At 39.2% G+C, this 12211-nt stretch overlaps 1 protein-coding gene across 1 annotated transcript; it reads left to right on the top strand.

The window, feature by feature from the left end:
* The first annotated feature begins 9446 nt into the window (after positions 1-9446).
* On the top strand, positions 9447-10410 carry LOC131054871 (ethylene-responsive transcription factor ERF017). Its single transcript, XM_057989507.2, has one exon. The coding sequence runs from the start codon at positions 9564-9566 to the stop codon at positions 10116-10118; it is 555 nt and encodes a 184-aa protein (XP_057845490.2). The 5' UTR covers positions 9447-9563; the 3' UTR covers positions 10119-10410.
* Positions 10411-12211: the final 1801 nt, after the last annotated feature.

Here is a 12211-nt window from a genome sequence, read left to right as displayed (position 1 = left end):
CATCCCCTAATTTAGGGCACCAACCCAATGAGCACCAACCCCTACCTGATTTATGGGCTACAACCTCTGATAGTTTATGGGTACCAACCCAAAGAAGCTACAACCCCTACACTGAGCTACAACTTAGTGATCACAATGATAGCATCAAATACAAAAGTAATCATTCTGTTACAAGTTAATCTTGTAACCATTTCTTATACCTTACTCTATCGGTGAGACACCTTCTTTGCTACACTGGTACACCTCTCTCTATGTTGTTGCTGCTTTACCAATTAACCTCTCTCTTTGTTGGTTCTCACTTCTTTCAGTTGCTTTGCTACTCTCCATCGGTACTACACTCAACCGGTTCTATGGCTGCCTTCTCTAAAGTTACCTTTTCTTCTATTTTGTCAGTATAGACACTACCGGTTTTGTTCTTCTACCAGTTGAACACTTCAACCTTGTTCTCCCTCACTCTCAGTCTCTTCTCAGATACTCATTAAGCACTTGACTAATTTTTCTCTCACATGCAGATGTAACATTCAATCACTTCGCAACAACACAATCTTCTTCTATTCAGCAACAACCTTCAATGATTTTGGCTTGCTTATTTATAATCTGGTTTTCCCACCAAAAGGCAATTCAAAATTATGGGTGGTTAGGGTTTCCTCATCAAACTTGAGGCAAACCAAATCTAATCAGATCTTTGTCTGATCTGATCGCACGAATAACTATTTGCTCATCTCTACCATTAACATGCCTTCCAATACACACTTTCTAAACTTAACAACCACAACCTTGCATCTCAACTTTCCTGTCAAAATGCCATTAATATTTCAGCTATTTCCTTCTCAAGGTCATCTCACAATCCGATTTCCTTGCTTCGATCCAAGCGCCGACAACTTCCTTCTTTGTCTCCGTCGTTCATTCTTCCTTGAGCCACACACCTCTAATTTGATCCACAAATCACGGGATCCATATTAAATGCACATATGTAGGAAACACCTACTCCTACAAGGCTCTTCACCGACCTCCCCAAGCTTGCCACTTCATCTCTACGTGGCATCCACAATGACCAACTGCCAGCTTGGATTGGTGTGTTCATTCAGACAGAATAACCGACCAAACACTCAATTGGTTCTTCTTTTCTGCCAGTTTACTAACCCTGTCGGAATCTCATACTTTGTCGGTTAACTCCTCATGTCTACTCTTTGCTGAACTGTCGGTGGAACTTCTCAACCAGTTTACCAGACATGTCTATCCATAGCATGTTCATCTCCATCAGATGGGAGTCACAACTCTTAGCCTATTCGCTTCCTTACCAGTTCTCATGCTTACTGGTAATCATCCTGATGACATCATGTCATCAACCTTCAGTGGATTCCATCCAAGGCATCTGCATGCCAGTTTTATTCTCTATTTCTAGTTGCTCCACTTTGCCTTCTTCATCATTAGACCAGACAACATCTCTGTTGGTTTGTCAAAGATGACAAAACCATCACTCTTCATCTACACTAGCATCCCAACATACCTTCTATGTCGGTCTAGTGCATAACCTTGATTTCATGCACTTGAGGCATTCCTTCGATTCACCAGTGGTTTCGGTGTGAGCCTTTAAACATCTTGCTTTACTTCTTCTTCCTTATCTCATAGAACTATAATGCACATTATGCATAATAGGAGATAAGCTCTATTTACCGGTGGGGTGACACCTATGTCATCTGCATCCTGCAATGCACTCATGTGACTTCCCTGTTTGCACAACACATCTTCAAACAGGCACATGTGATCTGATGTGGGCACACTCACTGTCAAGCATCTCTCCACATGGTGATTGTATTCTTCATCCGATGGGAGTCTTGTTGTTTTGCAACATCACAACATACTAGTGACCTGTACATCATTCTCCTTTGGTGTTGATGTGTTTTTTTGTAACATTCTGCCTATTCATCACAAACAACATCCAAGCATCCTGCTCAATGTCAACACTTCACTTAACAATTGACATACTCTCCTTACTAGTGATATGCTATACCAGCACCGATAACCTTACCATTCCATCCACAAAAGTTAGGCACTAAATTGTGTACCGGTGACACCAGTGGTCATTACTCTAAATGAAATTCTCTTCCTTACCTTACCGATGTTCTGCAACACAAGGTGATATCAAAGATATCTCATCCTGTACTTCTTCATGACAGTGTTGCACATACATCTCTTATATCGGTAGACATCCCATACTTGTTGACATCAATTACAAACCAATGCCAACAATCTCCCCCTTTGGCATTGATGTCAACTCATATAGTATCCGACATACTACATAATCTCTCTCCCTCTTTGTATGATCCAATGGATTCTCACACATGTAGTATGTAGTATACTACAAAATCTTTCTCCCCCTTTGACAACAATGGCAAAGGGCACTGTCAAGATATCATTCGTCCTTGTATTTTCCAGTTACTGACAAAAATTTTTCTTCCCCCTTTTATCTTCATTGGATGCATCTCCTCCTTTGATACCACTTCTTACATTTTCTCAAGTTACAACACTTGAGATGGAGGACTCAACCATCAAGTAACACCAATTGAGCAAGCAAATTTGATACCATTTGTTAAAACACTCAATTGCAGAAGGATGTGTCAATGAGTACTACTCACCTGCCAGTCAACCTGCATCACCTCCCGTTTGATCCCAAATCTATTTAGAATCAAATGTGATTGTACTATGAATATAACCAACCAAATGACAGGTAGATACCTTTAACCATGAAACTCTCCTGGGTAATCCTACTGCAATTTCCATCATTTGCAGCCTGGGCAATCAATATCCTCACAAGTTCAAGCATGTTGGCCCTCCTCCATAAGCGCTTGAACTCCCCTAGAGTCATACATCTCAGGTCCTTAATGCTTGTCAGGTTCAATATCAGGGCTCCAATCATCTTCATATACTGGTTGAGTTGTGCAACTATGATCATCTGATGATCTTTCAACTCCATTATTTTACCACAACCTATGACATGATCCTGGATCTTCACAATTCCATACAATGACATCATCATGCCATAAATTAAACCGGTTAGCCCAAAGACATGCATGCCTGCAGGATCAATAACCGGGCCAACATATGTCATTCAGGTCTTCATCAACACCACCTGAGACATAACTTCACATTCCATGCTACCGACGCAATTGCAATGATATTTAACTTCATTGTCTTACATAAACCGCACGTATCGGTTAGCAATGATGTCGGTAACATCCTGCACATACCGGTTTCCTGTACTGGTTCATCATCACTATCGAAGCACCTTTCTGTGACTCTTGATATTCTATGTCACTTTGCGTTTGATTCCAATTGTTAACCTCCATCCATTGACACATGTAGTAGTGATCCAACTTTGATCTCTAGGCGTGTGGACAAGGCAGCCTCTACACACACTTATCTTCTCATTTACTTCCTTTATACCGGCTGCAGCTTGTTCCTTCAAGTGTCCTTCTTCACTAAGGGGGTGAATGATCTAATCAATATGTTACTTTCCCTAAGGTCATGCATCTCCTTTAAGCCTTAGGAGGTATCACCTGTGCAATGAATGCACAGTGCTGGTCCATAGTCTTCATCCTCCATACCTGCTTGGTCTCATTCTTCTTCCCATTTTCAGTCTTGGGAGCAGGTCTTTCCTTCTTCTATTGATGGGTCCTTCCATTTTTGGATTCTGCATCACAACTGGAAGTAGTGCTATAGTATCACATAGTATTCATCCCAACTTCATGATTGCGGAATCTCTTAACATACCTATTTGACCATCTTCTCTTGGTCATGTTGTCGTGTCTGGCAACCGAAACCGGTGGACCTCTTGCTCCTGCAGGGGCATTTCTCCTTTGGTTCCATGCAGGTCTTTGATTTCCATATGCTCTATATCCACCTTTTTGCAGAGCATAGCTGTTAAGTTCCTCTTCTTGCATTCAAACTCTTTATGGCCAAGTCCATTGCAATAATAACATACAACATTTGCATTTTTAGGGACAACAAATGGATTCTTTCTAGCATAACTGGGAGAGGGGATATGTGTGTATCTACTCCTGGATACATTTTTCTCATATGCATCTTGTCTATGAGATCCTAGATTATTCTTTCTAGATCTCTTTCTACATTCTCCTACCCTATGGCCATAAGCATCACATGTAAAGCAATAACCGGTAAAGGATGGGATATGACTTACAAATTTATTCTGCCATGCACGATGAGATCTTACCGGTCTACCATCTCCACTTCTCCTTCTTTGAGGATGGATCCTGGGTTGTCCATTCTGTGCAGCTCTTCCATCTAGTCTCTTCTTCTGCCACACTTGCTTTTCCCTGTGGGTAGTAGCATTTCTCTTTCCTCTGCGGGTAGAAGGTCCTCTTTGTTGTCTTCTCATTTTCCTTCTTCCAATGAGGCTGTCTTGTCCCATCTTCCCTTTACCTTTGGGATCTGCATTGTTCCTCCTTCTTGCAACACTGGTCTTTATTCTTGTCTACAGTTCTTCACCGGTTGTATTTAGATCAGCCTTCTTCCGAGGAGAGTTTCTCATTATGAAGGTTTGGCCTTTGTTTTCTCCATTTGAGGAGACAAACAAAATGACATTTTGGGGGACATTCTTGCTAGTGGAACATTCACCGGCACCACTACCTAAACCTTCAGTGTCCTTGGCATGCTTTTGCTTCTTCAACATTTTGTCCAAGGCATCACTGCAGCCATCAAACCAGATTATTACCTTGAGCTCATCTTGACATTTCTCAAGGTCAATTCGGACAACCTCCATTTCTCCAAGCAGTTGTTGATATGCTTCATTTTTCACTTCTAGCCTAGATGCTAGATCTTCACACCAACACTCCTTGGTGCCTTCTTGAGACTTCAACTCTGAGAAGCATTTCTCAGATTCTTCTAGATATTTTATCAACTAGTTTTGCTCCACCACTACAACATTCTTGAATAACTTGTATTCATTTCTTACTCTATTGAGTTCTTCAAGTGCATTTACAAGTTCTCCTTCAAGATCAACTTCTACTTCATCTTCCTCTTCTCCTTCACTATCAAATAGATCTTGATGGCTAGATCTATCTATCTTCTCTTCTTCTTCTTCATCATCACTGCCAAACACATCATGCCGATAGGAGTGATCTGCATGAACAATCTCATATGTGTGCCTCTCATCTTTTGATTCTTGAGCCATGAAGAGGTGGGTTCCTTCATCATCATTGCTTCGTTTGCTGGCAGATCTGCCTCCATCATCTGCAGATACATGAGATGTATTTCTCAACATATCATCACAAGTCGGTTCTACAGTAGTGGGCTCATTTCCATAGAGCTTCTTCAATCTCTCTCATAAGCTTGTTGCCAATTTACATCTGTCCACCTATGAGGAGACATCATCTGTTAACCCACAAAGAATAACCTTCATAGTTGTTTCATTGCACTGGTTTCTTCTTTCTTCATTTGAATTGGTCAAAGAACAAACTTTACTAGGGAAACCATTTACAACAGACATCCACACATCATACCCTAGAGAGCATAAGTGAACTTCCATTCTACAACTCCAAATGGAATAGTCAGACCCATTAAATACTGGAGTAGGGATTGCCACTAAACAAACCATTGTGTCCTTACGCTAGAATCTACCCAAGTGAGAGAAAGATTGACAAACAGGGTACCAAGGCTCTAATACCAATTTTTAGACACAATGCACCTTTGAGAGGGTGGGTGAATTAGTGGTTCTCAATCTTTTCCCTTTAACTATTATAGGTGAGCATATCGGTTAATAGATTCTAACTCAATGCAGACTTACTGGTTAGTGAGGAGACTAAACACAAATGCATTCACACACAAAGGGACATCACATAACACTATCATGTATGAGGAAAACCCAAGATGGGAAAAACCTCGATGAGCAATGTTGCTGGAGTCTACTGCTCCAATCGAGCCACACAATCAAATTGGTTACAAAGTTTAGGGAACCAACCTAAGGAGCTACAACCCTTGATTTAGGGCACCAACCCAAGGAGCACAAACCCCTACTTGATTTATGGGCTACAACCCCTGCTAGTTTATGGGCACCAACCCAAAGGAGCTACAACCTCTGCATTGAGCTACAACTCAGTGATCACAATGAGAGCATCAAATACAAAAGTAATCATTCTGTTACAAGTGAATCTTGTAATCATTTCTTATACCTTACTCTGCCAGTGAGACATCCTCTCTACTACACCGGTACACCTCTCTCTCTGCTACTACTTTACCGGTTCACCTCTCTCTCTCTACTGGTTCTCACTTCTTTCAGCAGCTTTGTTGCTCTCCATCAGTACTACACTCAGCCGATTTTGTGTCTGCCTTCTCTGCGATTACCTTTTCTTCTATTCTATCGGTATGGACACTACCGGTTCTTCTCTTCTACTAGTTGAACACTTCAACCTTGTTATCCCTCACTCTTAGTCTCTTTTGAGATACTCGTTGAGAACTTGACTGATTTTGCTCTAACATACAGAAGTAACATTCAATCACTTTGCAGCAGCACAATCTTCTTCTATTCAGCAACAATCTTCAATGATTTTGGCTTGCTTATTTATAATCTGGTTTTCTTGCCAAAAGCCAATTCAAAAACATGGTCGGGTAAGGTTTCCTCATCAACCTCAAGGCAAACCAAATCCAATCAGATCTTGTCCGATTTGATCGCCTAGACAACTGTTTGCTCATCTTCGCCATTAACGCGCCTTCCAATACACACTTTCTAATCTTAACAACCACACCCTTGCATCTCGACCTACCTTGGTCAAAATGCCATTAATATTTCTTCTGTTTCCTTCTCAAGGTCATCTCACAATCCAATTTCCTTGCTTTGATCCAAGCGCTAACAAATTCCTAATTTTTCTTTGTCGTTCATTCTTCCTTGAGCCGCACACCTCTATTCCAGTCCACAAATCACGGGATCCATATTAAATGCACACCTATAGAAAACACCTATCCCTACATAGCTCTTTACTGACTTCCCCAAGCTTGCCACTTCATCTCTATGTGGCATCCATAATGACCAACTGCTAGCTTGGATCGGTGTGTCGGTTCAGACAGGATCACCAACCAAACACTCAATCGGTTCTTCTTTTCTGCTGGTTTACTAACACTGTTGGTATCTCATACTTTGCCGATTAATTCCTCATGTTTTCTCTTTGCTAAACTATTGGTGGAACTCCTCAACCAGTTTAGCAGACATGTCTATCCATAGCATGTTCATCTCCATCAGATGGGAGTCACAACTCTTAGCCTCTTCGCTTCCTTACTAGTTCTCATGCCTACCGGTAGTCATCCTGATGACATCATGTCATCAACCTTTAGTGGATTCCATCTAAGGCATTTGCATGCCAGTTTCATTCTCTATTTCCAACCGCTCCACTTTGCTTTCTTCATCATCAGACCAGACAACATCTTTGTTGGTTTGTCAAAGTTGACAAAACCATCACTCTTCATCTGCTCTGGCATCCCAACGTGCCTTCTCTGTCGGTCCAGTGCATAACCCTGATTTCATACACTTTAGGCATTCCTTCGATTCACTGGTGGTTTCAGTGTGAGCCTTTAAATACTCGTCGCTACTTCTTCTTCCTTATCTCATAGAACTATAATGCACATTATGCATAATAGGAGACAAGCTCTATTTACCGATGGGGTGACACCTATGTCATCTGCATCTTGCAATGCACTCATGTGACTTCCCTATCTGCATGGCACATCTTCAAACATGTACATGTGATCCGGTGTGGGCACATTCATTGTCAGTCATCTCTCCACATGGTGACTGCATTCTTCATCCGACGGGAGTTATGTTGTTCTGCAACATCACAACATACCAGTGACCTGCACATCCTTCTCCTCCGTTGTTGATGTGATTTTAGGTAATATTCTGCCTCTTCATCACAGACGACATCCAAGCATCCTGCTCAATGTCAACACTTCACTTAACAGTTGACATACTCTCCTTACCAGTGATACACTGTACCAGTACCGGTAACCTTGCCATTCCATCCACACAAGTCAAGCACTAACTTGTGTACCAGTGACACCAGTGGTCATTACTCTGAATGACATTCTCTTCCTTACCTTACCGACGTTCTGCAACACAAGGTGATATCAAAGATATCTCATCGTGTACTTCTTCATGACAGTGTTGCAGATACATCTCTTATACCGGTTGACATCAATGACAACCCAATGCCAACAATCAACCTACGCAATTCGCCACTAAAAAAATCGTTGTCTACAACATAAACCTACCACTTTCAAACAATGTAATAAAACTATATGAATTGAACAAAAAATAAATAGCTACACAAAAAGAGCTCCTCCAAAACACAAGCTAATTTAGGTAGGTGTTACTAGACTTATATAGAGAAATTAAGTTGTTTTCTTATTAATGGTCATGGGCATTAGGGTTGAAAACCACATTTCTTGATAGAGTAGTCCTAGTGGATGAAGGAAAAATGAAAGGTGTAGGAATGAGGTCAAGACCATGGTAGCTATGTACTATGACATAGATAAAAGAGATGAAAATACTACTCCCTATGATTCTCATCTTTAACTACATGATAATAGTGAACACATACCTTGTTTAACTACAAATTTTCTATAAATAAAATAAATATTATTTTATTTAAATTAATTTTTTTATCTTTTATTAATCACATATATTCCATATTGCTACACTTACTTGCTAAACTAACTTTTTGACATTTTCTACCCTTAATTTTTTATTTTACAATTAAATATATCATCATAACATTTTCTCTCCTGTTTTATTCTTGATCATCATCTATTGTGTCAATTTTTCTTACTCCACTTTAACCTATCTTAAAACATACATATAATGTTCAATAATATAATATTTTTATGCTTTGTATACCCATGCTCAAAGCATAATCTCAATATTCGTTTTTCTCTTTTTATCTATTTTCGACATATCAAAAGCGTAAGAAATAAAAAATAATTTAAAATATGTTGATAGATCTCAATTTTTAAGTTATAAGGAGTGACCTTACTTTACAAATCCATCCATTTATCCACATGTGCATTACAACTTAAAGTGCGATAATGCGATTATTAGCATATAATGCTTTGGATATGGATAGTTCAAAAAGTGAGCTGTTAGTGGAATGCTAAATGCGATTTGCCCAATCTTATTCTATGTTTAATCATTTTTGATGTGGACAACTCGGCTGTATTGGCCCCAACCGTTTCTCCCATACCCTAACAACCAACAGTACATGTTTAAAAAGTCATCCTTTCAACAGTATCCCCCCCATGCGACGTGTTCTCCTTCTAGAAATTCTCTGTTAAAAAATTATTCAACGCGCTTCACGCGCTTTATCCTCAAAAGTCAACATGTTTGCGGCGCGCTATATATGCTTTGCGCTCATTTCTCCCTTTCTCCTCAACACGCAGCCTCCAATTCTTCTAACTTGTTTCCCTACTTCATAACTTACAGGAAATAGAAATAGCTTCTTTCAGTATAGAATAGTTCAAAATAGCGCTCATTATATCTTTCATTTCGCCTGACGAAAATGAACAAACCCGGCAAACAAAAGGGGACCCGAATTCCACATCCAGATAATCCCGGAGAAAAAAGCAGCCAATTTAACGGAGTTCGGCTGCGACAATGGGGGAAATGGGTTTCCGAAGTGAGAATTCCCAAATCTAGAGCTAAAATTTGGCTGGGGTCTTACGACACCGCTGAACAGGCAGCCCGTGCTTTTGACGCCGCCTCTTATTGTCTGCGAGGACCTCACGCCAAACTCAATTTTCCCGACACCATTCCCGCCATTCCGTCTGCGTCATCACTTTCCCGGCGGCAGATTCAGGTAACCGCCGCCAAATACGCGCGTGGCCAAATCTCCTCCACATGCAAAAATAGTAACGACGTTTTGGCGGCGAAGCCCACGTCGCCGCCAATTTCAGTTTGTTCGACTGTGCTAGAAATGGAGACGTCAAGTGACAGTCTGTTGATGCCCGCGGAGCCGGACTTTCTGTTCTGGGAATCTTTGTTCCGACATTCTGAAGGCAATCAGTCTTTGAATTTAGACAAATTACTGTCACTTGACGGAACGACATCGGAATAAAACGACAGCAACACGGTAGCAGGGGTCCATTTTCTTCGACCCTATGTTTGGAATTTTTTGGCAGAGTTGGACAAATAGGGGAAAACTGCTTTGCGAACACAAATCAAATCTTTTTCGTCCACGTTAGCAATGTTGCCACGTAGAGTAGCAACATGTCCGTGGCAATTCTTTTGTAAATATTACATGTCAGGAAACAATTTTAATATGATTTTTAAAACAGGCTGTAACTACATATTGGCGAATTATTTTCTATTTATATTGAAATTCATAATGTTCTAAAGTTTTAGTTCGATACGTTTTTGTCTTTATTTTCTTGTGGTGAAGAGTTAAACATTTTTGTTTGGAAGTGCAGAGAATAAATGTAGAGTAATGATTGAGAATGATGGTAAGTTATAGAAAAAGTACAAAGGTGTGTTTGAGCTAGGGTCAACATCTGGGTGACTTCGATGGATAGGATCTTTTGCATGCGGTCACTTAATCGAAAGCAATATTTTGACTTAGATGTATGCTTACTCACATTGTTGTGATTCGTTATATAAAGACATAAATGTCATAATCTACGTAATCTAACTTGTTTCCATAAAAAAAAGTTACACAACTTAAGACTTAGATAAAAACATGACAGTTCTTGATGTCTAGAAACAATTCAAACGAATCTACAGTACAAATTGAAAATACCAATATTTATGACGAGAGGGAATTTTCTTAATATTTTTATACAAGTCTACAGATATACAAAAGTAATGAAATGTGATCATAACTAATTTTCAATTAAAAATTTAACTTGTAACTTCATATATAATTTGTTTTCATTTTATATTATATGATTGTCTTTTCTTAGTGAAAAAGTCTAATAAGAAACATAGTTGCTATCATTGTTGTAATGATTTGGATTAGCTTAAAGATTTAATAGCAAAAGAACTTAGAGAAATTCTTGAAGATAAAAGATATATTCATAGATTGAAAAGCATTACCAATATATGAGAAGAACTCTAAAAGTTTGAAATTCTATACAAATAATTGTCTAAATAGCAAATTAGTTCTAGAGAAATTCTTGAAGATAAAAGATAGTAATAGGGCAAAAAGCTTTAGCAATATGTGAAAAGTATCATAAAAGTTTGAAATTGTAAACAAATAATTGTCTAAACAACATTAGATCGTGATAAGTAAATATTAGTAGAATTATTAAAATAAGAAATATATCTGATATCCATTTATCAATTATGTAGATTAAATTTTTTAATATAAATTATATTAATATCAATGTATTAATAAATGTATATTAAACTAGCAATTTCACCTTGGTGTGCAATGGGTACGCCAAAGAGGCATGGAACGTCAATAAGGAAAAATTTTGGTCTATTTCTTGCATACATTTGAGTAGTAGACGAGATCAATCAATACACCATTTAGTAAGTGATGATGTTGTCCATGCAATTAAGATCTAAATGGAAAAGTGATGTTGTCAACTATGCATTCACGTATAGGAGTCCAATCGTGATTGAAAGAAAACCTCTGAATTAGGAAGATGATAAGACTCCATTACTAATAGGATCATGTTATGAACTTGCGATGGGGGAAGAGGGGGAGAGATAGGGAGAGAAAGAGGAATAGATAAAGAGGGGGAGATCGAGAGAGAGAGGGGGAAGAGGATCAAGATTTTAAAAAAGGGGATAGAGATAGTCAAGAAGATAGAGCTAGAAATGGAGATGGAGATAGAGATGAAGGAGAGGGATATTGAGAGAAGGAGAGGGACACACACACACACACACACACACACACACACACACACACACGCACACACACACACACACACACACACGCACACACACGCACACACACACACACACACACACACACACACACACACACACACACATATATATATATATATATATATAGAGAGAGAGAGAGAGAGAGAGAGAGAGAGAGAGAGAGAGAGAGAGAGAGAGAGAGTACATAAATATATATATAGAGACTGAGATATAAAAATATAAATATAGATATAGGAAGTGATATATAGAGAGGTAGAGAGAGGTAAAGAGAGGGAGAGATATTGTTAGATGTTGCTGAGAAGTTTTCTCGAATGATGT

The sequence above is a fragment of the Cryptomeria japonica genome, chromosome 2, assembly GCF_030272615.1.
Source record: "Cryptomeria japonica chromosome 2, Sugi_1.0, whole genome shotgun sequence".
Lineage (NCBI taxonomy): Eukaryota > Viridiplantae > Streptophyta > Pinopsida > Cupressales > Cupressaceae > Cryptomeria > Cryptomeria japonica.
This window is presented reverse-complemented; position numbering and strand designations above follow the sequence as displayed.

What these genes read in the sequence shown, in the direction of transcription:
- LOC131054871 (XM_057989507.2), top strand. Translation starts at nt 9,564, where the DNA reads ATGAACAAACCCGGCAAACAAAAGGGGACCCGAATTCCACATCCAGAT.